The sequence below is a fragment of the Panonychus citri genome, unplaced genomic scaffold (genome assembly GCF_014898815.1).
Source record: "Panonychus citri isolate SS breed McGregor unplaced genomic scaffold, ASM1489881v1 Contig00063, whole genome shotgun sequence".
Taxonomy (NCBI): domain Eukaryota; kingdom Metazoa; phylum Arthropoda; class Arachnida; order Trombidiformes; family Tetranychidae; genus Panonychus; species Panonychus citri.
The window spans coordinates 577880-605188 of record NW_026515468.1 but is presented as its reverse complement, the minus strand read 5'-3'; the positions used below and the strand labels follow the sequence as shown (position 1 = coordinate 605188).

At 32.1% G+C, this 27309-nt stretch overlaps 5 protein-coding genes and 1 long non-coding RNA gene across 15 annotated transcripts in view; 2 read left to right on the top strand and 4 right to left on the bottom strand.

Annotated features, from left to right (window-relative positions):
* Positions 1–3414: 3414 nt before the first annotated feature.
* On the bottom strand, positions 3415–5972 carry LOC128386125 (ADP-ribosylation factor-like protein 6-interacting protein 1). Its single transcript, XM_053345108.1, has 5 exons — positions 5812–5972; positions 5397–5425; positions 5191–5315; positions 5013–5132; positions 3415–4904 (listed from the first exon to the last, which is right to left on the bottom strand). Exons 2-5 carry the CDS (start codon positions 5412–5414, stop codon positions 4586–4588), a joined length of 582 nt encoding a protein of 193 aa, XP_053201083.1. The 5' UTR covers positions 5415–5425; positions 5812–5972; the 3' UTR covers positions 3415–4585.
* A 2435-nt stretch (positions 5973–8407) lies between these two features.
* LOC128386118 (mitogen-activated protein kinase 14A-like) lies at positions 8408–12982 on the bottom strand. Of its 2 annotated transcripts, none has more exons than XM_053345100.1 (8): positions 12842–12982; positions 12323–12684; positions 11437–11557; positions 10968–11298; positions 10061–10295; positions 9188–9346; positions 8927–9100; positions 8408–8843 (listed from the first exon to the last, which is right to left on the bottom strand). In XM_053345100.1, exons 3-8 carry the CDS (start codon positions 11550–11552, stop codon positions 8800–8802), a joined length of 1059 nt encoding a protein of 352 aa, XP_053201075.1. In that variant the 5' UTR covers positions 11553–11557; positions 12323–12684; positions 12842–12982; the 3' UTR covers positions 8408–8799. The 2 variants fall into 2 exon arrangements, with proteins under 2 accessions (XP_053201075.1, XP_053201074.1); XM_053345099.1 differs by having other exon boundaries at positions 12403–12684.
* A 15-nt stretch (positions 12983–12997) lies between these two features.
* LOC128386112 (glycogen debranching enzyme-like) lies at positions 12998–18708 on the top strand. The gene is made up of 4 exons (XM_053345085.1): positions 12998–13140; positions 13474–13628; positions 13853–16537; positions 16670–18708. The coding sequence occupies exons 1-4, from the start codon at positions 13112–13114 to the stop codon at positions 18415–18417; spliced, it is 4617 nt and encodes a 1538-aa protein (XP_053201060.1). The 5' UTR covers positions 12998–13111; the 3' UTR covers positions 18418–18708.
* A 2312-nt stretch (positions 18709–21020) lies between these two features.
* LOC128386117 (leukocyte elastase inhibitor-like) lies at positions 21021–23138 on the bottom strand. Its single transcript, XM_053345098.1, has 2 exons — positions 22158–23138; positions 21021–21967 (listed from the first exon to the last, which is right to left on the bottom strand). Exons 1-2 carry the CDS (start codon positions 22785–22787, stop codon positions 21161–21163), a joined length of 1437 nt encoding a protein of 478 aa, XP_053201073.1. The 5' UTR covers positions 22788–23138; the 3' UTR covers positions 21021–21160.
* Positions 23139–23444: 306 nt separating this feature from the next.
* Positions 23445–27309, bottom strand: part of LOC128386116 (DEP domain-containing protein DDB_G0279099-like) — a 39590-nt gene continuing 35725 nt past the window's right edge. For 4 of the 9 annotated variants that reach the window (XM_053345088.1, XM_053345089.1, XM_053345096.1 and 1 more), the window contains 2 exons: positions 26209–26406; positions 23445–25533 (listed from right to left, as the gene is read on the bottom strand). In XM_053345088.1, coding sequence (XP_053201063.1) covers positions 24127–25533; positions 26209–26406 — 1605 coding nt within the window. In that variant the 3' untranslated portion in view covers positions 23445–24126. Of the gene's footprint in view, positions 25534–25636; positions 25818–26208; positions 26407–27000; positions 27083–27162; positions 27298–27309 lie in introns of those variants that run through there. The other 5 variants (XM_053345093.1, XM_053345094.1, XM_053345090.1 and 2 more) reach the window with 5 other exon arrangements.
* Positions 25811–26345, top strand: LOC128386128 (uncharacterized). Its single transcript, XR_008324872.1, has 2 exons — positions 25811–26120; positions 26189–26345. It is a non-coding gene; the product is annotated as an uncharacterized LOC128386128 (long non-coding RNA).

The window sequence follows — 27309 nt, the reverse complement described above, 5'->3', positions numbered from 1 at the left end:
GGAAAGAATCGATTATGACTATAAAGTTCTCAATCTGGATAAGACGAATTTTTTAAAAGACCCGCTGTTTCAGTTACATTAATCCTAAGTGTTGGTGAAGGGAAAAAATTTTGAGGATAAATATTTTCTTTTTTCATTTTTATAAAAGTCAATTGTTTTTTCTTTCATTTCATTTATAAAGATTTGTTCTTACTCTTATAATTAGAGGAAAATTAATTGTAATTAAGTGATTTTTGAAAAGAAAATGCCTTCTATTGACGTAAAAGAAAATTTATTCCATGTTTACTTCTATGTTCCTTTTGGTACAAGGATAACCAATGATCTATTTAGATTTGTGGTAATGGCTCCGACTGGGTTAGCTGAGATGTCGATAATTGATTTTGAATTTGTGTTATCAACTAGTAAATTATGGACCAAAATAAAAATGTCGATTACTAAAGAGTTTAGGAGTTACCTTGGTACGGTCAATATGATTCTGATCTTCAAGGGTAGACGAGTCCCAATATTCGATCAGATTGAAGTGAAGGAGGTCTTTCCTTTTTTCTCAAAAAATGATCTAAAGACCATTAATATTGGCCTTGTGAATGTGCTTCGAGTTCAGTTCAAGGATGTGAGTTGTATTTGTCTTGAGGTACCCCACGAATTACGTGAGGATCATGATGAAATTAGACTTTTTCGGTCTGATTTGGGTCGGCTCGATTACCAGTTTGACTAAAAAAGAATGGCTACCTTGTCATTTCCGGTTTTGAATCAATTAATTATGTACAAGGAGAGAAGTGGTTCCATCTATTGTGTTTCTATTTCCCTTTACAAACCGGAAATGATTTTTCATTTCTTTTCTCTTTATTGTTTCTTCTTTAATCAATTGCTTTCAGTTATTTTCTTTTTCTTTCTTTATTTAATTTTGTGATTTCTGAATTTGTATATTTTATTGATTTATGATGGATTTGTTAATGAATGTGCAAGTGAAAGTGAATTCTGCTGCTGTTTATGGTTTATGGGTGATAAAGCCACGTTTTCGCCAACACCGGAATAATTTGCCACTATTCTTGACACGGATTAATGCAGACGATTCTATTTGCGCTTTAATTGCTGTTGATTCACTCAATTGTGTAGTTACAGGTGGTATTCAAGTTACAGTCTACAATTCGATGATTGAAAAATTTCAGCAGACTTGTGAGGATAATGTGTTAATAGATGATGTTGTGAAAAGCGAGGCCAAGGAGTTGGAGGTTTGTTGCTACAAAAGCGACTTAGGTTTGACAAGCAGTCGATTTGTATCATTGTTGGCTGGAGTGTTTGGTCTGTCTGATACAGAATTTTATCTGGTGGAAGAGAAAAGATTCAATGATAACACCTTATTATTCATACGAGTCTCTGGTGAAGCATTGGGAATACTTTTGAAGAAAAGTAAGTACAGGGTTTTAGTTAAAAATTTTATCTCTTTTATAATGAGGGGGTTTAATTTATTAATTTATTCTGTTTTATTTTCTCTTTTAAATTATTTATTATTATATTTATATTAATAAAAAAGGGATGAAGGAGATCTTACGAGGAAAGACGATACGTTTGTTTAACAATATTGGATATTTCCAGTGTTGGGTCTGTAAAAAGAGATCGACCTTGCCCCACATTTGTGATAAAGTTATTCGCTGTTATGCTTGTGGTTCAATTAAGCATATTCCACCTTGCCGAGGCTTTTATTGCGTAAATTGTTGTTTCGTCCATGATAAGAATATTAGTGAGTGTGAAACTACCTCTATCAAAGTGAACCAAGGATTATCCTGTTACGATTACGTTTTCGAAAAGATCTTCTTGGATGATCACCATTCGAAAGAATAACAGTTAAAAAATAATTACATTTCATTTTAATAGATTGAAAAATTTTGTCTTTGGATTTTTGTACGGTAATTTTGGGTTAAAAAAGGCAATTAATAAAAGGATGTTCTTTTCATACCAAGATAATTTGATTTGATTTTAAAAGTTTTATTTATTTACATTATGTTTAAGGTCATGATTCAAATTAGATTGTACAATTAGAAGTTTATCTTATTTCATATTTTGAGTTGGTTCAAAGAAAAGGTAAGTTTGTTCGAAAGTGAATTAAAGTAACCATAGAAAAAGGTATCATAATGATAACATTTTATCAATCTCTTTACAGAAAATATCCAAAAGTGGCTGTGAGCGAGTTATTATTTCCATTGAATTAGGACAGCGAACCATTATAAAGTCTTCATTTGTTGAACAGCAAAACTTGTTGAAAAATTCGTTGAATTGGGGTTTGGTGAATATAATCTTACGTTTGTGGTTATGCCAATTGTTGACGGATAGTTTGTATCCATTGTTGTAGAGTTTAAGCATTAAAGATTGATTATCAGGTGTTATGATCGGACCAGAAAGGAAGAGAAAGTGGTGGTTGTCATTTTCTTCCTTATACCAAACATCAAAATTCCATAATCTTTCGTGGCTGAGGTCATTGAGTTTCCTCTTTCCACTAAAAAGGAAGATGAATTTCTTCGTGAAGACGTTGTGGATTTTAATCACTTCTTCCATGATAGTAGGGTTTAGGACGTTGAGACACAGTTGAAAAAGGTTTTCAGTTGATCAAAGAAAAAATTGTAACAAACGAAAAGTGAAAATAACGAAAATCCAAAGGCGAATTCACAAACTGCGCATGCGCAGAAGAGAAAAAGTGCTTCCATCTAACGGTAACAGTAAACATCTAAATGAGAAACAATGGATTCATACAAATGGCGCTAACTAATTAATTCTTAATTAAATTAATTTAATTAGCTCACTTGAGAATTCCAAGTTTATTTTCTATTTCTTTAATTGTTAATTCTTCGAGGACCATTCTAAATCCATCGACAGTTTGTAAATTGATTTACAATGGTGATTAAAGAAACAATTTCTTCACTGTAAACAACTGCTTAGTCAACAGCTTTGTCAGGCCTAATGATTTAGTTAATTGTTTACATTATAATTACTATAAATTGGTCTTAATTGGTTCACCAAAGATGGATCATATTGAGCTGACCTTTAATTACAATTAGTGTGAAGGGCTACTAACAGATTATGTCAATTGTTATGATTTTCAATCTATTTGTTAAATTTGTGTTAATAAGACTCTAATTAATTTCTATTGTTTGGAAACAATAACAATCCTTAATTATTGGAGATAATTTAAAAGTTCAATAACCATAATTGTTTGCCAATAGACTACAAAATGGAGTTGGTTTCATCTGTGGTTTGAAGTGTAAATCAATTGGATCAACAAAAAGACATCAAGAGATCAAGTTACCAGAGGATAATTAGTTTTTCATATCTTTGTGTTTCTTTTCATAATTTTGTCTAATTTGGTGACAAAAAGAAAACCCAATAAAAAATACAACCAATAAGATTGTTCCAAGTGGGTTAATTAATCAATTCCAATACCAAGCATAAGGTATAATTTTATTCAATGTAAAATGTTGTCTTTACAAGTTACTTTTAAGTAGCAGTGACAATGGTTTTAAATTGTGAACGTTGAATGAGTTTAAATGGTTTTAATTAAGGTAGTGTTTATGTGCTCCCTGTGTAGATGATGATAATATGATGACGATAAGTGAATATATATAATCTTCATGATGGAACAAGAATCAAGTGTATATATAAAGTGTATGAGCAAAAAACGAAAGGAAAAAAATGAGAAGGTAAAAAATTGGGAATAAGTCAAGATTCGTGAAGATTTTGGCAGCTAATCAAAGAGAATTTTGATTTTCTCGAAATGAGCTAATGTACTTAGAGTAAATTAATTCCTTTACAGGGTAACAAAAAAGAAAGAAAAAGATCTAGTTAAATTAGTAGAAACAATTGAGAGAGAGAGAAAGAAAGAAATGATACATTAGAATAGAATTTCTTATTCTTCCACTTCTTCGCCATGGAATCATTGAACTCGCAGGGATGATGAAAAGAAAATATTAATATAATATACAGTTAGAAGAAGAAATTAATTGCTTTTCCATGTGATTAAATCATTTCAAGTGATGAGGAAGAGAAATTGTTGATGATCGGGTTTTCTTATGGTGGAAGCTCATCAAAATGTCGATGAACGAACCATCCAATTGGAAGGGATTTCCAAGTTGTGATTAAATTAATCTCTTCGATTCCTCCATCAGGCTCTTAATTGTTGGACTGAGTATCAAATGACGATATAATTAATCGTCTTGGTGATGAAGTAAAATGATTAATGTTTACAAAATGTTTTGACTTTAAATTGTTTAGCAATTTTTGGATAATTGAGATAATTTTGCTTAAAGTATGTTGATTATAAACTAATAATAATCATCCATCTTTTGGGAGATCGTAATTTGTTCAGAGTGATGAAGATAAATCTAAATCTAAGAGATGATTAAATGTTACAATTATGAAGTAATTTCGTTTTTTTTTTGTGTTTTCCGCTTTTTTCAAATTGAGAATCAAAATGTAGGTGTATTCATGGTGCTTGCAATTGAATGAATAATGATCAGCTTATTAATACCAATGTAAATGCTTAATTGTTGAAAGTTTTTCCTTAAACTTTGATTTACTTTCATCTTGTTTTTCTTTAGTCTTTCTTTTTGGATCCTCCAAGTACTTTGGCAAAGATTCCCCTGACTTGTTCATGGGCTTTGTCTATGTATCCATGATGTCGTAAACCAGGCAGGAGAACGATAAAGTTCACCATTATAAAGGTCAGAAGTAAATTGTTGACTAAATTTCCAATCCATGCAGAGAAACTTAAAGAGATGAACAATATTGGGAAATAAATCTTTGAGTTTGAACTTTTCAGATCCTTTAGATAGTTAATGAAAGATGAAATAGTTTGACTTCCTTGAGAAATGTGATATACGATTTTCTTGTATTTCTCTTCATCCGAATCTTGCCTAAAATTGTATCAAATTTACATAAAATGAAAAGAAGAAGAGTAAATAAGATTATTATTTGATTCGATACAAAAAAAAACTAATAAACAATCAAGTTGATCAACTTACCAGAAACGAGGTTCCAAATAGTGAGTTGAGATAAGTGGAACCACATAATCAGCGATTGTCACAATCAATCCAATGAGTGAAAATGTTGTCAAAATGGTTGCATTGGAAAGCCAAATGATCCTGAGGTGATATTTACAGTTAGATTTTCATTCAATTGTTGTAGTAATTGTCAACTTACAAAAAAATGGTCGCAATTGTCCCGCTCAAAATGTATGGATAGTAGGGTTTGTCCCATGTTATTAAGGGATAAGCCTGAACAAGAACACATCTCCAACCCTGAAGACATTTCTCCAAACTTTTGGGCTGAAAGAATAAAGAAAAAAAATGAGAGAATATTTTCTTTTCGAATGAAAGAAAAAAAAGCTAAAAATTTGATTCACTTACTGATTCAGTGGTACTCATGTTGGTGTTTTCTACAATGAAGAATAGAATAAAAAATGGAATAAATTCAAGAACAAGAATAATTAAGTTCATTAGAAGACACAAATTTGCATAAAAAGAGGGAGAGAAAAAAGAAAGAGAAAAGACAGAGAGAAGAGAAAGAAAACTAACTGTCAAACCTCAAATTCTACTTCAAGTGGAAATCTTGAAATAAACAAAAATAAATTTTTCTTTTCCAATCCATGAAATAAGAGAAGAAATAAAACAAAACACAATCTCAATCAAATTGTAATCAAATATCACAAATAAAGGCAATTAAATAGACAAGAAAAGAGAGAAAATGAAAACAAAAGAAGAAAATAAATTGGATGAACAATTGGGTTCAAATTAAATGAAAAATTGTTAATTGTTCACTTACCTTGGAAGAAATCAATCAAATGCAAAGTGAATCGAATAAGAGGAAATCAATTTTAATTAGAAAAAAATTGAATCAAATCACTTTAATGACCAATTTAAAGAGATGATGAAGACAACAGTTAATTTTATGTTTCCAATCAAAACAATAACAAACGACCAAAGATTCAGCGGTTACTATAGACACGAAAGCTATTCTCACGACCTTTTCTCTGTAAATAGTCATTTAAGTTCGAATGTGATCAGAAAGTTCATCATAATTTTCATGTTTTTACCCTGTTTTAGTAACAATTTTCTTTCCCTGTGATAATTATAAGTGACACATAGAGTGAAACAAAACCCTGAAAAAATGCCACTCAAAAACGCTCTTAAAAAGCGAAAATTCAAAAACTTGAAAACCACTTTCTTTCATCTTTTCTGTTTCTCGTGTCGTCAGATTTTCCTGTTTCATCTTTTCTGATCTGTATCATGAATTCGAGCTTCCGATCAGCCTTTTTATTCAACAAATACAATTATAATTAATCTACCGTATAATGCCCAAACAATTAAGGGATAATCGAAGTCAGTAAATTCAGATTACTTGTTCAATTGTTTAAACAATTTTTTTCTTTCTTATTTAAGTTTCATCTGATGTTATTGATGTGATTGAGTCCAAAAGTGATAAAGTTTTGGACTCTTCAGTTGATGAAAATCGTAATGGGGAGCAAACAATTGGTAAACCTTCAATTTTAAAATTTAATATAATTTTTGTTAATTAGTTTTGTTTGAAAATTTAATTGGATTGAATTTAATTTCGCAGAAATTTTCTTAAAATTAGAACAATTTCAAATAACAATTTAAATTTATAATTTATTTATTTCAATAATTTAATTATTGAGTTTCTATGAAAGTATTTGTATAAGTTTCAATCAATCAATAATTATTCAATTAATAACCGAGTGTTAATTTTATGAATTTAATATACAGGGCTATTCAGCTATTTTCACCATGTTTGTTGAGATTTTCTCAGCCCCTAAGAGTCGAAGGGACTCGAGACTTGAGTGGTATGAGTTTGAGTGATACTCAATTGTACTATTAAAAGATCAAGGTCATTTGAAGGTATTACCATAAAAAAGTATGAGTGAAAACACCAGTATCAAGTTTTCAGGCTCTTATGTCTTTAGGGTCAACTGTTAAGATAAGTTTTGTTAATTAAAGAATCTCAGTAACTTTTTAATTGGACTGTAATATCTTCTGATTGACAGTTACAACAAACTGTAAAATCTTAACCCAGGATGAATAAGCTTAGAAAATCATAGAATGACCATCAAATGACCTTGAAGCGCGTTATTTTACCAGTGACCTGAATGACCTTGATCTTTTAATATGACAATTGAGTATCACGCAAACTCATTCCAATCAAGTCTCGAGTCCCTTCGACTCTTAGGTGCTGAGAAAATCTCAAAAAACATCTTTCTCAAATCCAAGTTGAAGCTAATATTTTTGATGGTATTCAACAACGAAGTGGTCCATCTTGGACTCCATCAATTAATAATGTTAATGTAGTTTATAAAGATGTTTTTTGTTACAAAGAAGGAGAAAAGCAATCCATAAATAATGATCGTAATAATGAAGTATTTTAAGCCTATGACTTTGCTCTTATTGGGACAAAAGTATCCATAATATTGGCTATTTGAATGCTAAGCAATGTCGAGCGGTGAAGGTTCTACTACGAAGCTCATTGCAATGGCAGGATCCATCAGTCCCGAGGCCACGAAGAACCACCGACTTCAGTATCAACAGAATGAACACTACATGAAACCCAAACCCTAACCATCTTGGACACCATAATGATAACGATCAAGTGGCTCTATGGATGAATACAGTTGGTCCATATCCTAATTAATTGGCAAGAAACTTATAACAATTGTAGAAATTATTCAACATGTACTGATAATTGAAGAAACTAGAAAAATGAAACATTTTAAATGTTATCCTGTAAATGAGGTATAATGGTATAATGGCCTCACGGTGGGTGCGATACTAAGCGCACTCAGTTGTTGTACAACTCCTGTAACCTGGATAAACAATAAAAGTTAATTGATGGAAACTTGATTGTTAATTTTTCTGTTTGGGATAGTTAATTGTTATTTTCCTGCGAAAAGAAATTGAAACAATCCGGAAATGTTTGGAAAATTTTCCTAGTAATCAACTGATTCCATTTATGGTGATTGCTGTTGATTGTTGTTGTTGAATGTTAATTAAATTTGATTATCAAAGTTTCGTAACATTCAATTAAACATTTGGACAAAGAATGAATTTACAATTAAATAATTGGACGAGTCTAACCAACGTCATTCAAGTATTTTTATCTGTAATTTATAATTGTTACCGATTGAAATTCAAACTCAGCTAATTGTTGAATTTTTGAATAATTTCAACTGATTAATGCAATTGATGTTAATTATTTCAGGTAATTAGGGTTTAAGTTCATTGGCTGGAGGGTAAAATTAGTAACAATTAGATTGATGATTAGTCAAAGGAAAACTTTTCAAGATCAACAGAATAAAAATGTTTACAATTAACTTCCTACAATAATCTAAAGATTTACAAGGTTATAATTAATGGTAAATTAAAGATTTAATTGTCTAAATATTATTATTAATTAATGGATAATGTACAAATATGATAATCTTACAAAGGTAAATTATCATTAATTAATTGTTGTGGGAAAAGGATGGAGACAAAAAGAGAGGGAACAAAAAGTTGAGTATAATTTTTATGATTAAAAGGGAAAGGTAAACACAATCAACATAATTATTTGTCATGGGGATTGTAAAGGTGATTTTGCTTATTGATAAAAAGTATCGAATCAAATAAAATTAATGATTTCCGTTGATTATCCTTTTCCGTTGATCATGTTTTCAAGTGGTAAACGTATCAATAGTGAAGCAATTAAAATAATAATTATAATGAAGATAATGATTAAGATGATAAATTGTGTCGTTGAATATCAACTTCTGGGTACAAATCGGACCATTTCATCGTAAACTAGTCCTAAAAATTAGTTTAAAAAGAAAAAAAAGTTTAGTCAATTATTTCGAAAAGAATATCAATAATATTCAAGGTTAAATGCATACTTTTCCATTCTTCAAGTGGCATATCCCTTTCTTCCCAAGAGTCGTCGAATGGCTTAGCAGTAGGTTCGTCACTTGGATCGGCGAATTGAGCTAAATATGGATGAGCTAATGCTTGTTCAGCGGTTGGACGACGATCGGCATCAAGAGCCAACATTTTCTCTAAAAGATCGATAGCTAAATACAAGAAAGAAAAAAAGTTAAATAAATATGATACATTTACATAATTTCGATGCATTTAAAATATTTAAAATCTTTTCGCACCTTTTGGATTAATTCCTTTGAATATGTCAGTGAAATTACGCTTTGGCATTCGAGGTAAGGTAGCGATGTATCGACGAGCCTCTTCCGATGTAATTTTTTTCATAAATTCATCATCAGGAGTACCACAAACAGCCATGATCCTTAGCAATTGATCGATATCTGTCGAGGAAAAACAAATTAAACAATTAATTTCTTTGAATCAATAGTTCATCAAGTTTGATTCATTGAATTACGTCAAAAGTAAATACTGAGCCTTTTTATTGGGTAATGTGTGAAAAAGATCGAGAGAGAGAAAGAAAGAGAGCAATAAAATTAATATGAGACAATTTGATTGTTATCAATGTAATCACAAAAATAAACACAGCAACAATTAAGAAACAGGATTTCTCTTTCATTAACATGTGATTAACTAATCAGCTAAATAATATTATACAAAATTAACTAATATACTAAATTTGATTTCTCAACAGGTTCTTATGGTGGGAAAGTTTGTTTACTTAGAATTTTTTTTCGACCAACAAAGTTAATTATATTAAAGAAACTGCAATAGAATAACCAATTAAGGCCTTGAATGGATTATTTCAAAAGCTTATTATACACAAACACAAGTTCCAAGGTTGTGATAGTTATGTGAATAGATAGTTGTGATTAGTGTAAAAAAGTAACGAAAGAATATATGTTTATCATGAAAGAACTAAAATAAATCTTGGATGAGAAGATGATTATGGAAAAAAAGAAAGAGTAAAAAAGAAAGAAATTACTGTTAAATACTTAGATAGAATCTCTTTCAGTGATTAAATTCTGAAAATAAACTCGAATAGTGATTTGATTATAATCCTCTTGTTGTCATGGTATTACAACTATTACACTTACGATCTGTACCAGGAAAAAGTGTCCGACTGGTGATTAATTCAGCCATGATACAACCGACTGACCATATATCAACTGTTTGATTGTAATGCATCCAGTTTAACATGATTTCTGGTGCTCGATACCAACGGGTTGCAACGTAACCGGTCATTTCGGCTTCAGTGTGTCGGGCCAGGCCAAAATCTAAAATTTTCAATTCACAGTCTTCATTGACAGCAATGTTACTTGGCTTTAGATCCTAGAGAATAAAATCAAAAAATCAACAAATTCGTAAGATCAAAAAAAGACAATTAGTTAGACGATAATAAAAATTGAAAACTTCGAGGTAGATTTGTCATTTTTTTGCTCTGATCTCTCAATCAATCAATTATAATTCATGATCAGTTGATTGCTATTGAAAATTGATTCGCCACGAGAGTAAAATATTCTCACAATGACATTGAATAAGAGAGTCAAATATGCGAGTGTGTTGTTGACAAAGAAACGTCAAGAATTATTAATGCAGACTCACTAATAAGGATCGAATAAAGTTCATGTTCAGAATAGTTCAACTCTTAACGAAAATTATATTGAATTCTTTATCCATGACTGGCGTTAATCCAACAACTACTGAATCAAAATTCTTAATCACTTCATCACCGAGTCAAATGATAACTTTGTCATTTTGCGAGTTTCTTTATACTTGATAGGGAAAAGTGACAATAACAACACACAACGTACACTGGAAAAGTTGAGCCTACAGTAGGAAACCCGGAAAGAAAACTAATTGTGATGGAAACTAGTTTACAGAAAGATGAAATCAGAGCAAAGAACAAGCCTCTTAAACTGTTAAATTATGAGGGTAATTTATTTGTGGATTAGTAAGAGAGAGAGAGAAGGAAAGAGAGTTGACGAAAAAACATCTATTTACCCGGTGGATTATCCCAGCTGAATGAATGTATTTAAGTGCTCGTAGAATTTGGTAAACCAAGAATTGAACATGATCATCAGTAAGAGTTTGGGTTCGTATGATTGAATTTAAATCGGCTCCCATGAGGTGGGTAACTAGATACATGTCCTGAAATTTGTCAAAAGTAGTTGTTGGTGTAAAAGCATCTAAAAGTCCGATCACATTTTCATGTTCCATGTGTTTAAGTAATTTAAATTCCCGATAGGTACGTTTGGCATGGATCGCAGATTGAAAAGGACGAGCGAGCTTTTTAATAGCCACTCGCCGACTAAAAGATAAATCATCAGCTGAACTGTAAAAAAAAGAGATTAAAACAAAAACACAGAAGAGAAAAAAAAATCAATCAATCAATGAGAATTAACAATAAATAAAGATGGATAAATATATCAACTTATAGAACGAGATTGGTAAATGTTAATCCAAAACTTACCAAACTTGACCATAGGCTCCCGATCCGATTGGTGACAATTTAGTATATTTAACTGGAATCTCCCAAATTGTCCGGTTGAATTCAACTTGGTAAAAATCAGCTCTCAGGTCCATCATGTTGTCTATGTTGAAGTTGTTGTTGTTGTTTCGGAGGTTTTGATATGGGTTATCAGAAAAAGGAAGTATCCGTTTGATGATGAGATCGAAAGAGAAAAAAAGAGATAAATGTTAAAAAAGAAAATCCTGTTTTCTTTAAAGCAGATAACAGAAAGAGAAGTTCTCTCTCAATAAATGGAAGAGAAAAAAATTCTCAAAAAAGAACAAAAAATGTTCCAACTGTGTCTCCATCTTTCAATTAGAAAATGAACTTTTTATCGTATTTTCCTTCCAGAAATTAATTAATCAGTTTGAATTTCTCATGAATCGATTATCTAAATCTGGGAGATTAGTTAATAACTATGAAAAATGAATGAATTCAATGATATCAGTTTGATTTTATGATTGATTTTGAGAGAGAAACTCAAGAAAAATCTAGTAACGGTAAATAAAAGTTACTAAATTTTTTGATTAATTGGATAATTAAGATTATTATCAATCAGATTTTCTCATCTCTCATCAGATTTGAATGTTAATCTGATCTTGAAGATTTTAGGATGTGTAAGCGGATTTTTTGTTTGTCTGAATTGTTAAAGTTAATTGGTGAACAATTGAGATGTTGTAGTGATCACATGTTGGGTAATATTGGAAAACTAAAGATATTAATTAACGTCACTAATATTTGTTGTCTAAGAAATTTAATCAATCTTAGTAGATCGAATCAATCAAACAAGTACAATCATAGAAAATGGATGATTTAAATGGCAAATCTATAAATTAATACGATTAACCTTTTTTTACGCGAGGAAAAAGATAATCACATGTAATATTAACTTCACTTAGATTAGCTTTTTTAATTGTTGACGTTTACCTAAGGCTCCTTAACATTTGTTTCAATCTGTTTGAGTGAGTTGATTGTGAACGGATAGGAAATCACATAATCAATACAGATACAATGTCTCTATTTCCTTGTCCACGAGATGAGAAAGTGCCATCAACACATGACACACAAATGGCGACCATTATGAAATAGAATAGAATAGAAAATTATAGAAATTCTCTTTAGCCAAAGAGAAATTGTTTTGTTATTTTCTCTCCCTCTTCATCTTTCCAATGTCTCTCATCTTTACCATTTAAAGAGAGTGTAATCAATCTGACTCGTTGACAATCATGGTAAATGGGGAGATGAAGAAAAAGAACAAAAAAAAAGAGAATAAATTTGAAAAAAAGAAAAACACAAGAAAAGAAAGAGAAAAATAATTTCCTCTCAAGGGAGAAAAGAGGGAAAGAGTAAAGATTAAATTACTTACAAATTGTTCCCTCACAATTGAAATTCAAATTGATTGGACAACGAAAAGGTGACAACATAAGTGAAAGGTCAACATTTGATGTATAAAAAGTGATGGTCAAGATAAGGATAAGATTTATTGTTGACTTGAAGATAACCAAAGACTCTTGATAATCAAAAACTGTTGAAAAATCTGAAAGAATCTGTTGTCAGTGGGTTCGCACCGGTCGATTAGCTCAAGTGCCCAATTCAAGTGTTACAAAAGAAGACAATTCCTGTTGAGAGGAAAAAAATGTTCGACTGCCTGAGAGCGATGGCGCTGTAAGTTGTTTTCTTTTTTTCGTTTTCTTTTCTTGTTAATTTATTTTCAGAATCAATTTTCTCGTCAACAATTAATTATCTAAATTAACAAGAGTTTAATTTGATTCTTTTCTCACAACAGACAATTAATTTAATTTAATTCTTTCTTTTTCTTGTCTATTTGTGAGAAAATCTAGTGTATTCTTTTTTCTTCCATATTGATTATTGTTGGTGATTTTCTATTTGTGGTTGTGTTTTCTTTCAATATTTTCTATTCTCTGTGTTTGGTTTTTTCTCTTTTCTTTTTTTTGTCACCATTGTCATTGATGATTTTCTTCGCTTCTTCTCTCTTAGTGCAATAATCAATCGATTTTTTAAGGTTCCTAAAGTTTTACCTGCACCCGAAATGGATCCAACACTTGTGGTTTACACCGATGAACCCGTAATCAAGATTAAACGACTTGAAGCTGCACAAAATCTTGAGAGGACTTTGTTTCGTGTTTCTCAAGGTAAGAGATGAAATTTCGTTGCTTTCAATCTTATTATCTTGTCTAAATGACTCAATTTCCATGGTGGATTATCTTTAACCTTCTCTTTATGCTCCAATGACCTTGTATCATGATTGTGTTTGTGATTCTCCATTTGGATACCTTATATACTTTTCAATTTCGTTGGTTCTTCTGCTCAATTTTTTTTCTATGTTCTATTTTGTGTTTTTCTTTTCCATCAATAGGAACGGTCATCAAATTTTGTCTAGGACCTAGTCTACTGGGCCGACACACAAGGCTTTATTCAAATTATCCGGAAGACAATGTGACATTCTCACGATTAAAATTTCGACATCATCGATGGATTGAAGATCCTGAAGACTCAAGTTCCTATGTAAGCCTGAAATTCACTGTACCAGGATCGTATAAATATTTTATTATCGCTGAAGATGAAGAGGATGATGCACAGATAAATTGTAATGGTTACATTTTGGTTGAACCAATTCTCGAAGTGGGTAAAGAGAATGAGAAAATCCGATTAGATTCAATTGTTTGTCAAACCGTTTTAAGTAAACTATTGGGTACCTTTGAAACTTGGCAAGGACGACTTTTAGTGGCAAATAAGTGTGGATACAATATGATACATTTTACACCGATTCAATCACTTGGTGCTTCTCAATCAGCTTATTCAATCAAAGATCAACTCACCTTGAATCCAAAATTCAGTCACAATCAACAAAACCCGGAACATAATTTTGAACATGTAGCTAATCTTGTTGAATACATGAGAAAAGAGTGGTCAATGTTATCAATTACCGATATCGTTTTAAATCACACTGCCAATGAGAGCCCATGGATATTTGAACATCCAGAATGTTGTTACAATTTAAAAAATTCACCTCATCTTAGACCTGCTTACCTATTGGATCGTATGTTTTGGCATCTTTCATTAGACATTATTAACGGTAAATGGACTGATGAAGGACTTACAAGTGAAGTTAACAGTGAAAATGATTTAAGAATTATTGAGAAAATCATTTGGGAACATTATCTTCCATTACTTAACATCGAAGAGTTTTACCTGATTGGACCTGAACGTGTTGCTGAGGATCTTAAACATTGTCTAATTCAAATTGCACAATGTACAGTTTATCCTCAAAAAACTCCCGAACCTGTTACAAAGCTAAACGTTATCCAAGATCCAAAGTATCGTCGATTAAGATCACGTTTCGAGGTTCATACCTCTTTAAATATGGTCGCTTGGGATGTCAGTCGAAGTGCCATCACAAAAGATCTTGTTGAAGAAAGAGCCGCTCTTTTAAAGCCCAAAGCAGAGGAGCTTAATGAAGGAATTAGAAAGCAAATACATGGTCATATTCAGGCCGCTGTTACCAATGCAATTGCTCAGATTCGATATGAAAGACTCGACCCACAAGGTCCAAGGAAACGATTCGTCTCTCGAACTGATCCACTTTTAACGCCATATTTTACTACTTACGGGCCTGAAAGGGCAACTCTGGAAGAAGAAGAGAAAGCAATGTATGATGATAAGTATTGTTCTTACTTTTTTGCCCACAATGGTTGGGTCATGGGCTACGATCCATTGAGAAATTTTGCCGCTCCCGATTCATTTGTATATCTGAGACGAGAACTTATTGCCTGGGGTGATTCGGTTAAACTTCGTTTCGGTGAATGTTATGAAGATTGTCCTTTCCTTTGGAATCACATGAAAAGTTACATTGAAGAAACTGCTCGAATTTTTCATGGTGTTCGATTAGATAACTGCCATTCGACACCTTTACACGTTGCCGAGTACATGTTGGACGCTGCTCGAAAGATCAGACCAAATCTTTACGTAATCGCTGAGCTTTTTACCTCATCTGAAGAGACGGATAATCTGTTTGTTAATCGTCTTGGAATCAACTCTTTAATACGTGAATCTCTTGCTGCCCCAGATTCACATGAACTTGGTCGGTTTATTCACCGTTATGGCGGTGAACCTGTCGGAGCTTTTGAGAAAATCAATCCAACCCCTCTAATACCTTCAATGTCTCATGCGATCATGTTTGACATGACCCATGACAATGAATGTCCAATCGATAAACGTTCACTTTTTGATTATCTTGCTTCGGCCAGTATGGTGGCCATGTCTGCATCCGCTATCGGCTCTAGTCGGGGTTATGATGAACTTGTACCCCATCATATTCACGTTGTCAACGAATGGCGTCCATGGGCATTTTGGTCCGATTCTCCTGGACATGAGCACGTTTCTTATTCCGATGGTATAACTCATGCTAAAAAGGTTCTCAATGAATTACACAAGAAACTTGCTATTGAAGGTTATTCTGAGCTTTTTGTTGATCAAGTTAATTATGATGTTGTTGCTCTTACCCGACACAATCCAGATACTCACAAATCAATTATTCTAGTTGCTCGAACTTGTTTCCATAAACCAGATAAACCATGGGAAACAGGGTACATTAAACCATTACAAGTTGCTGGTCATTTTAACAAGATTATCTTTGAAGGTAAATTAGTTGGAGACTATGAAGAGTTTCATAAAGCCTCTCATTACATTAATGGCCTGAAAAACATGAAGGCCGCCGTTCGTCAAGATATTAAACTTACCGAAAGTGATATGGTTCGAGTTGAATCTAAAGATGGAAACAATAAGATTGAATTTAATCAATTCTCTCCTGGATCTGTCATTTGTTTTGATGTCTCATTAGAGGCTAAACATATTAACGCTTTAAATTCATTGAAACGATTGGCTCATTGTAAAGATGAATTAGCTTTACTATTTGCGAGTTTCACTTTGGATGATCTTAATTTCATACTCTTCCGAACGGATCAAGAAGAAAAGGACGAATTCGGTGGTGGTGTTTACAATATTCCTGCTTTTACCAATCTAATTTACTGTGGCCTTGCAGGTATAATATACTTAATGATTCTCATAAATCTTATGTAAAATTGTAACAATTTTATCATGAGAGAGATAAAAGGGAAATAGATAAAATTTCAGGGATAACAAGTTATCACATTCTCTTTTTTTTTCTTCTTAGGTCTTATGTATTACTGGAAAGATATCAGGACTAAGAACGACCTTGGACATCCAATCTGCAATAACCTTCGAGATGGTCTTTGGTTACCTGATTATATTGTTAATCGTTTATCCAAACGTCAATCTACTGTTGAATTGTCTAATTGGTTGAAAAAAGCTTTTGACACTTTGAAAGATGTACCTGTTTATTTGAGACCCCGTTATTTTGACGGTATCATCACACCCATTTACTCAGCATCAGTACAAAGATGCTGGAATGTGTTAGCCGAAACTGTTGTCAATCCTAATGGATTTACAAGAGCACTTATCTTTGGAAGCTTATCTTTGGTTGGCTTTAATCAAACTTCAGCACTTCCACCTCTTGCTGATGATATTTCTGAACCCAAACCACCAGTTATCACTATCGGTGGTATTCCCCGACCTCGAGCTCCAACTATTGCTGCTGGTTTACCACATTTTGTATCAGGTTACATGCGAAACTGGGGTCGTGATACTTTTATCGCCATTCGAGGATGTCTTTTGATTCCTGGTCGTTTTGATGAAGCTCGATACATAATCTTAGGATTTGCTGGAGTTCTTAGACATGGTTTGATTCCTAATCTCTTAGATAAAGCAACAAACGCTCGTTATAATTGTCGAGATGCAGTTTGGTGGTGGCTTCAAGCCATCAAAGATTATTCTAAAATTGTTCCAAATGGTCATGTAATTATGAATGAACCAGTTCGACGAATTTTCCCTACCGATGATTCTGTTGCGGTGTTAACCGGTGATTCTACTCAACCTCTTCATGAGGTTATGCAAGAAGCTCTTAATCGACACTTTGAGGGCATTGAATTCCGAGAAAGAGATGCTGGAACCAATATTGATGCTCATATGACCGATGAAGGTTTTAATGTTCGAGTGGGTGTTAACAAAGAGACGGGATTTGTCTATGGTGGAAATGAATGGAACTGTGGTACTTGGATGGACAAAATGGGCTCATCCGATAAAGCGGGAAATCGGGGTAAACCAGCAACACCTCGTGATGGTTCAGCCGTTGAACTGGTTGGACTTAGTAAATCAGTTATCACTTGGTTAGCTGAGATGTGGGAATTGGGTAAATATCCTCATCAATCTGTCACCTCTCTTGGTGCAAGTTGGACTTGGAAAGAGTGGGCTGATAGGATACATGCAAATTTTGAACCTCACTTTTGGGTGTCACCCGATTCACAAGATCCATTGGTTAATCGTCGGGAGATTTACAAAGATTCATTTGGAGCAACACAAAAATGGCAAGATTTCCAATTCCGACCCAACTTTTTGGTCGCCATGACAGTGGCCCCTGAAATGTTCACACCAGAAAAAGCTCAAAAAGCTCTGAAATTAGTTGAAGAGACGCTTGTTGGTCCCCTTGGAATTAAAACTCTTGATCCAAGTGATTGGAATTACCGAGGAGATTATTTTAATTCAAACGATTCAGATGATCCGAAAGTTGCTCATGGTTTTAATTATCATCAAGGTCCAGAATGGCTCTGGCCAATGGGCTATTTCTTACGTGCCAGTTACTCATTTACAAATGATAAGAATATTATAATTGTTAAATTGTTGAAAATTTTATCGAAACACTATTGTGCCATCGAGTCAAATCCATGGTTTGGTCTTCCAGAGTTAACCAATTCTAATGGTGACCATTGTCCAGATAGTTGTCATACTCAAGCCTGGACCATTGGTACATTATTAGATTGTCTCTACGATTCAAATTGTACTTAAATCGGTTGGCAGAAACAATCAAAAAGATACAACGAATTTGTTATTATCATCACTTATTAACTATTCCCACTGTTAATTATTATTATTGTTATTGTTATAATTATTTTCTTTTCCTCTTTAATCATCAACAATTTATCCTCCTTATGTGTTACCCTTGTGTTCACCTTTTGTCCTTAATTGATAACAATTATCTTATAATTGTTATTGTCATTTCTGATTATTATACAAAGAGTTCTGAGGTTGATTCAATTATATTCTTTTATCAATATTAATAACAATTTATCTAATTAATTGTTGTTAAAAACTTTATTATAAACTTTTTGATAATGTTCATCTATCCCGAGAAAAACAATCAACTAATCACAACTATTGACAATCAACTATCAAGAATTGTTTCTAAATCATGTGCTTGTGATTTACTCTTTATTCAAGTTATCCTTGAATTAATCACAATCTCAATCAAAATACTCGTCATCGTTTTATTTACAATTAACTTTAATTAATTGAATGAGAGATAAATTAAATCTCTAAGATAATTGATGACGATAAAAAGTTACAAGTGAATCTTGATAATCAAGGACAAACTCAAGGAATTACAATTTAATTTGTTTAACAGAGAAATCATCATCTCAGCAATTAATTGGCAACAATTTATGATTAACTTTTCCCATCAACAATCAACAAAATGATTACATCAACTGTTGATTTAACTACTGATAAATATTAACATAATCACAGGTATTGAGAAGATATTTGATTGTTGGTCGATCAATCAGTTGATTGTTATGATTAGTTGATGAAGTTTCTTTCACTGTTAATAAATCAACTAAATCAGGATTTGAGAAAATGTCACAATGATCAACAATTAAACTCCATTGGGATAGATAATCGGGTTTGTTGATTAACCATTTAAATGGACGAGCTTTTGATCTGGTATGGAGACGAATTAAAAAGTTACGAGTTCCTCTTGATTTCCAACTTTCATTATCAACTTCGAGAAAATTAATTTCCTTTAATTGTTGGCCAACAATTAGATCGTTGAATAAATTTTCTTGCACGTTAATCAAATCTAAAGCATCTCGACATAGAGTTGATACAATCTCTATAAACCTTGATTCTAAGTTAATTGTTGGTGTTTTCGGATTGATGGTTAAATATTTTTCTACATTAATTTTATCATAAATTCTGCAATAATCAATCGTTAATTGGTCACTTTGATTTGATTTAGTTAAATTAGATTCGATTCCAGGTAAAATATTAACAATTATACCTTCGAGTGGTTTTACCTCAGAATTAACATCATCTTCATTGTAATGGAAACGAATTAAAACTTTTTTAAATTGTTTCGATTTCTCTTTCAACAATCTATCAACTTTTTCTCGATCAGTTTCATCTAACTGACCATTGACCAGTAAAGGAGATTCTTGATCATTTCGATTGATTGAATTGACTGATGAACCTTTAATCCGTTCAGATAGATCACAAGCACTGTAGAGTTGATTCATTGTCTCCGTTGGGATGAACTTAATTGTTGTATTGGATTCAATTAATTGTAGAACTTGATTGGTATCAAAGTAATTAAACCATTTGAGACACTTATCGATCGATCGGAACCAAGATGGATAACTGGAACCTCCAAATGTTATCGTTGTCGAAGATGAAATTGATTTAGATTTAAGATGAACTGAGATAATCCTCCAATTATCATGTTTCCGATGTTCCAATGATAAATCTTGCTCCATGAACAGAATTGATTGTTGTCCAGGAATCAGAATCTCACCAAGATCAAGTGTATTAACACAATTGGAAGACAAAACAATCAATAAAACAATGACAATGTAATGATAACATTTACCGGTCATCATTTGATTGGTCAACATAATGTGAATTTCAAATTAGATTATAAATAAACTGAACTGAATTAAGATGAAAATTGTGTTGATTAACTGAAAGAAAACAAAAACAAAATCTATCGTCGACCAACTTGTAATTAATCTTGATCAATCTAAACTTGATTGTGTTCAATTAAACTACTCTAATGTTGGTTAATCAAGTTAATCAGTGACCATTTAAGATGATTTAATTTGGATCCTGTTAGGTTTTGGTTTTCTTGCTCTTCTCAGACTGGACCAGGTCGGTGACTTGATGATTTATAAAAACAAACAAATTAACTAACATTTCTGTCATTTAAATGCAGCAATTTAGCCACAATTAAGAGGCAACTCAACCTTTAATCTGACTGATCAGTTGGACCGTTAATCAAATTGAGTCTAAAGGTATATTAATCTAACCTTTAATTTGATAACCTAATAACCTTGTAGTTAATTATGATTATCATTATTTTTGTTGAATTAAATATTTTTCCAGCTAAAAATAAATTTCATTTTAATTTGTTTAATTTTCATCTAAATCAAACATATTTTTAACAATAATCCAATGATTTAGTGATGAAAGAAATGATAATCTCATGAATATATATTTCTCTTAGATAATTAATAGTTTTAACAACAATTAAGATTTCCCAGCTTCATTTAATTACAATCATGATGAAGCGTTTAAGTGATAATTTCATGTGAATAAATTATGATCAAGGATTAAGACGATTAATTAAATTGTCTTTTAATCAGCAAGGAGAAACCATGAAGAAAAGGTGAGATCAGATATTATATAATTTTCATGGGATGATAATGAATTTCATGAATATGAATGGCGATAAGTTAATTGTCAGGTGATGAATGATTGATTAATTTGGTGAGGCAAAAATGCCAGCAAACAAAATTAGACCTGATTGTTTATCGGTAAGGAAAAAAATGAAAGGTCGATCGGCCTCGAAATAAGGTCCATTGAAAAGTCCGACCCGTTCAACTAAAGTGGCACTTGCGGCTCCGGCGATTGAACCATTTTCATCGATCGACATGACGGCTTGATGAGTGAACTGACTCAACGATATTGGCGATAATGATGATGTGGATGATGAAGAGGAAGAAGAAGAAGAAGATGAATTATCAAACATGGAAGTGAAATCGGCTTCGCCTCCCGAGAAAACTGATCTTAGACCAAGAGAATAACGGAGAATCGTAGTTAAATCGGGCTTGGACGATATGTCGAACTTGGGAATTCGTACATTAACCTCATCGCCTTTCTTGCTTTTCTTCATGGAAGCAATTAATTGGGTGAAACTCGTTGAATTAAGTGACCTCATTAGGTTGAAAAGGGCGTTCGGTGAATCTTCCAACGGCAGAACCATGAACAGTCCTAATCGTTGAGTTTTGTATGGAAGCTCAATGATCGATGCTTTTAATCGGCCATCGTTAATTTCCCCAAATGCGATCGGTAGTTTACCGACCATCATGGAGACTCTCACATTCTGTCCATTAGTTAATTGGAATAATGAATTTTTCTGAGTTTCCTGTTCGTCAAATTTATATAACCAATCACCTCTGAAACTGAGCGCGTTCAATGCAACGAGAGCTGTTGATGGAGATATTGGTGAACTGAGAAACTTTTTAATTGCTCCTTTAGTTGTTTTGGTGACCCAATCATTAATTTTCTGCAATTAAAAAGAAAAAGAAAGTTTAACAATCAAGAGAGAGAAAAAAACTCAATCACAACAATCAATCAACAATAACATGATTTCCTCAATAATCAACGTTGTTGTGTTTCCAAATCATTTGGTGACAAAATTGCAGTCAAAGTTAAGTTGATTAATTGATTTGATTTGATTATCATGGTGAACTTACATCAACCACACCATTGGAATTGAAATCTATTGATTGTAAAGTCGCATCATGATAATGTTGTAAAGCTTTTTTGTAATTAGTGTTGACATTTAGATCTTTGTTGATGAAAATTTGATTAGCCATAGAAAAGTATTTAATTATCTCATCGTCATCTAGAAGTGAATTAACTGATTCCCCGAAAATTTGATGAGTCCTTATGAATGAACCGTTAACTGTATTAATCCCGTTGGAGGTGAGGAAATTGTCCAAATGAAGGGCGGAAGCGATTTCAGCTCGAGTGCGACCCTTGACACCGAGATGAACCATCATCAGAATTGATTGGATACTTAAAGGTGAGAAAACAATTGATTGTAATAGCTTTGAATTGGGATTATAAGCTTCGGTCATTACGATGGACGACATCAGGTCAAAGGTGAATTGCATGTGTGATTGACTTAAGAGAACCCGTTCATCGGCCGAAAGGGAAGATGACGATGTTGAAGATGGAGAAACGGACGATGACAATTTAATTGTTTCTCGAGATTTACCAGGAATTAATTTAGAATTGGCACCGATTAAATTAACAACCGAAAATAATGTTAACATGAAAATCATCAAATTTGATGATGAACACGATAAATGGACACTCATTTTCACGCGAAAACAAAAGGCACCCAAAGATAAACAAACGATTCCTAAAGGTAAATGATGAATTTGTATTTGATACCGATTATCAATTCGATGATGATGGTGTTTAATCTGATGATGGAGATAATGAGAGAGTGAGGGAGAGAAGGAGAGAGAGAAAAACTCTATTACTTATGATAGATGCAAAGGTCGCAATGAAAGAGGTGATTCAGTTATTTTGTGTTGTTCTTGTTCAGCAATTAAAGGAATCAAATCAAATCAACTACTCTTTACATTCACCTGAATAGTTGAACAAGAAGATGAGGATGATGAAGATGAAGATGAAGATGAAGATGAAGATGAAGATCAATAGCAATTCCGGGTTTGACGATGATGCGTTTGTTTATGTTTGTATGGAGAAAAGTTTATCTCTACCAATAGTTAATTCACTTTACAGGTAAATTGTTGTGATGCTGTTCATGGAACCGGAAGACTTTTCATCGGCCACTGAGAGAGAGAGAGAGAGAGAGATTTACTAATTAATCAATTAACTAGTAAGATGTAATTAGTAAGGTAATGCTCACCATCAAATCTTGTCAAGTGTGACACTTTTGAGCAACTACATTAATTATCTTACCAAAAGTTATCTGTTAAGTTTGAATGAAAAGGTAAATCAGTAAGTTTAATTGTCATCGTAAATTTATTGATTTTTTTTCAATCATCCTTTGAATTAAATGGTTCAAAGGCTTTAGGCTTGTTAATTAACATTTGAATAATACAATGAGCTAGAATTAGTTTTCAATTTTTCTTAATTTGCTCTACAATTTATACAAAATGATTTCATGATAAAAAATTTAATTAAACAAGGGAGAGAATGAGTTTGTTAACAATCACTGGTAATAATCAATTGATTCCGTTAGTTGATTAATTTAAATTGTAACTTGATTATCCAACCATAAAAAAACAAAGTCGATCCTTAATCATCTCCATCGTCGCCAATTAACATCGATTGATTGTTTCCTCTTGGAAATAATTAATTGTCGTCAACACTTTTTCCTTGGTTTTTTCATCTTTCATCAATTTGATTAAAGGAAGACAATTAATATGATGGAGAAAAAATCATTCACAATTATGATAGTGTTAATTTTGTTTTCTCTCTCACTCTCTCAATCTCTCTTTCACCAAACAGGGATTGATTTAATTGATTTCCATCCCAAATAGTTGATTAAATAACAATAATTGAACAAGTTGAATTGAAATTGTCACGGTAACAATTAAATGCAAGTTGCTGTTAGCTGATAATTATGAAAATCCATTTTTCGTTGTTGAATATTATTAACTAATTGTGGGAAAAGTGTGTTAATCAAAAATTGGTCACCACAACTTGATTAGTATTATTATTATTACTATTATTGAAAGACTTGCTTTTGTTATTATTAGATTTATTATCACCAGTTATTGGTAAACTAATTAATCCAAGCAATTGTGATGGATTAACAATTGATGATGAAGTTGGTGGTAAAATATTAGTCGCAGCTCCAGATGAACAATTAGTTACCGTTGTAATTAAGGTTACTGGTGATGTTGGTGATGTTTTTGTTGTAGAAACAATAGTTGACTGTTTATTAGTTGATTTACTAATTAACATTGGTGATTTTGATGTTGATGTTGATGTTGTTACCGTTGTTGTTGTTGTTGTTGTTGTTGTTGAGATAATCAATCTATTGGTTGGAGGTGATGTTGTTAATGAAGATGAAAATGTGATACCAAGGGTACCAATTGATTGAGGTGATTGTCGACTTGGTATGTTAATTGTTGTAGAATCACCACCACCACAGCTTACATAACTTCCAATTGAACTATTAAATGAAGATTGATTAGTTGTAGAGATGCGATTACGCTTATTGGCGGTAATAGTAATATTTGAATTATTAACATTATTAGAATTAGTATTATTATTAGTAGGATTAGGATTAGAATTAGAATTACTATTATCAATATTAATATTCGTAGTGTTATTATTAGTATTATTACTTTGGCTGTGAGGTGATTGATTGGAGAGAAGAGGTTGATCAGGCTGAATGGACGGCCTTGGAAGATAAGCCTCTAAATTTTGAAGGGCAGTTGAATCATTTCTCTCTTTATCGCCTTTAATTAAATTAATTTTCTGTATCATCTCACGAATCTCATAACGTAAGATGAAAGCGAAACACAATTTAAGAAAAGTTATCACACAAAATCCACAAACCGAAAGGCAATCGACACTTGATTGTAACCATTCAAGTATCTGGGCATAGCAACCATTGGTATAAATATTTTCGGGTCTATAACTATCCATACAATCAGCACTTGTGGTCCTAGAAGTTAAAAATGAATCACCACCATTTCCACCTCCACCTCTACCTCTACCTCTTATACCACCACCACCACCACCACCACCACCGATAGCATTAGTATCACCATTGTCTTGTAAAGATTTGGATGTAGAAGACCTTGAATCAATCTCTTCTTTACTAATTGTTACATCACTTATGGCACTAGGACTTGTTCCAATTCCATTATTGTTACCTAATCCTTCATCTACTCCTCTGGAACCATCGATTGTTTCAATTAACGGGAATTGGTGATAGGCACAACACGATTGTGGCACAAGAAACGGTGATCCTTCATAAGTTGCATGTTCCCGTTCAAACCATTGGGTCACATTGTAATCATAAGGCGTATCAATACCACAACATTGATGTTCACTTTGTACTCGATCCCAAAGTTCCTGAAACACAAAAGCATCACAATTCGATTATCAATCATGTAATTAACAGAAAATAATAATAAAAAATTTAAATTACGAATAAATTAAAGGAAAAGTTAATTACAATTGAACAACAATTTTCGTTTTCACTTTTTCTCCAATCCCTTGGTGACCAATTCATCCAATCAACTGTTTCCATGGTTACTCTTTCTTTTTCTCTTTCTTTTCATTTGTTGTTTTCTCTTTTAGTTTTATTGTTTCATTTTCATTTGTTTTCCCTCTCATTTGTTAATTGATTGTTGTTTTAATTGGTTAACTTTTCTCTTTCTTTTCACTTTCATGATTAAATTTTGTTTAATTTTCAACTAATAGCAACAACAATATGTTAACCTTTTCATCAATCAAATTGTAATTAAGTTAATTAACATTAGTGTTACTATGTTTTCCTTCAACAAATTAATTTACTCAATGATTTTTAGGAAACAACCAATTGGGAAAAACAAACAAAACAATATATTTACTTAATTATTTACTCAATTGAGATAAATTCAACTAATTGTTGGACTGTTTTCCCTTCTTCTATTTGTAACAATTATACTGGACAACATGTATAAGTAATTGTTTCCTTTTTTATACAAATTTAACTAATTCTATTCTCTTGTTTTCATTTATATAGGAAGGTGTTTGTTTCTTTACCTGGAAATCTGTATCAAAGCCATAATCATTGTCAAGTCGATAAATGAGATCAGATCGTAGATTAGTTAATAATAAATTATAACGGAAGAGCCAAATTGTTCCAACAACAATATCTCCAATTAGTAAAACTAATAATATTTGCCAATAAAGTCCCAGAAGACGTTCATTCATGCGATTAGCACCCATACATCCGATTGCCTGTTGGAGGAAAATATAACAAGAAAGATGATAATCAATATTTAATGGAGAGAAAAATGAACCAAATTAACATTAATTGTCGATTTATAAGCAATCAACGTATCAACGATAAAGGAGAGGAAAAAATCAAAGTAATTTCCCAGTTGGTCTACAATTAACATTGGATTTTACCCTTTGACTTATTAACCTTTCTCTCTCTCTCTCTCTCTTTCTGAGTTAATCATAATATTTGATTACTTTTTTATGGTTATCAAAATTCACTTGGATTGAATTAACTAGTATTCAGATTAATCAACCTAATTTCTCAATTGTTTACTTCAACAATTACATGTACTAGATGTTTCTAGTTCATCTGTTAATCATTTATCATCAAAGTTAAGCTAAGTAACTTTTTTGTTTTATTTCTGTGAGTATGATTTTTAAATTCTGATTGTTTAACTTGATTTATTCCCATGATCTTTTCAATTAACAGAATTGAGCAAATGACATGGAGAAAAGAAAAGATAAACAAAAACAATGATCTAAATTTAATTTAATTAGTTGTTGATTCATCTTAATGAAATTTTTTCTTTCCTCTTAAACTTAATTTCTTACCTTTTGTTTATCACTTTTAGACATTTTGTTTACTTAATACAATTTAACCTGAGAGAGAGGTAAATGTTTATTTTCATGACATCTATTGTTTTTATAAGAACAGAAAACAAGAAGGAACAATTAACTCAACATCAATGATGGTAATCAAATAAAACAATTTACCATATAAATTACGAGTGGAAAAAAAAGGAAACATAAAAATCTCAAGAAAATCAAAGTTCAAACATCAACATCAACGATCAGAATCTCAGGTGATTTGAAGATACACTAGATTTGAGTGACATCCTCTTTCTCTCTCACCACCAAAAC

Excerpts from the sequence above, each read along its gene's own strand:
- LOC128386125 (XM_053345108.1), bottom strand. Across the intron at positions 5,133-5,190 it reads ACAATTGCGACCATTTTTTT|GATCATTTGGCTTTCCAATG; the intron begins GTAAGTTGACAA and ends ATATCACCTCAG. Across the intron at positions 4,905-5,012 it reads TATTTGGAACCTCGTTTCTG|GCAAGATTCGGATGAAGAGA; the intron begins GTAAGTTGATCA and ends ATACAATTTTAG.
- LOC128386118 (XM_053345100.1), bottom strand. The coding sequence starts at position 11,552 with ATGATGGACCTGAGAGCTGATTTTTACCAAGTTGAATTCAACCGGACA. Across the intron at positions 10,296-10,967 it reads CAGCTGGGATAATCCACCGG|GATCTAAAGCCAAGTAACAT; the intron begins GTAAATAGATGT and ends TTTATTCTCTAG. Across the intron at positions 9,101-9,187 it reads CAAAGGAATTAATCCAAAAG|CTATCGATCTTTTAGAGAAA; the intron begins GTGCGAAAAGAT and ends TCTTGTATTTAG.
- LOC128386112 (XM_053345085.1), top strand. The coding sequence starts at position 13,112 with ATGTTCGACTGCCTGAGAGCGATGGCGCT. Across the intron at positions 13,141-13,473 it reads TGCCTGAGAGCGATGGCGCT|TGCAATAATCAATCGATTTT; the intron begins GTAAGTTGTTTT and ends CTTCTCTCTTAG. Across the intron at positions 16,538-16,669 it reads AATTTACTGTGGCCTTGCAG|GTCTTATGTATTACTGGAAA; the intron begins GTATAATATACT and ends TTTTCTTCTTAG.
- LOC128386117 (XM_053345098.1), bottom strand. The coding sequence starts at position 22,787 with ATGAGTGTCCATTTATCGTGTTCATCATCAAATTTGATGATTTTCATG. Across the intron at positions 21,968-22,157 it reads ATTCCAATGGTGTGGTTGAT|AAAATTAATGATTGGGTCAC; the intron begins GTAAGTTCACCA and ends TTTTAATTGCAG.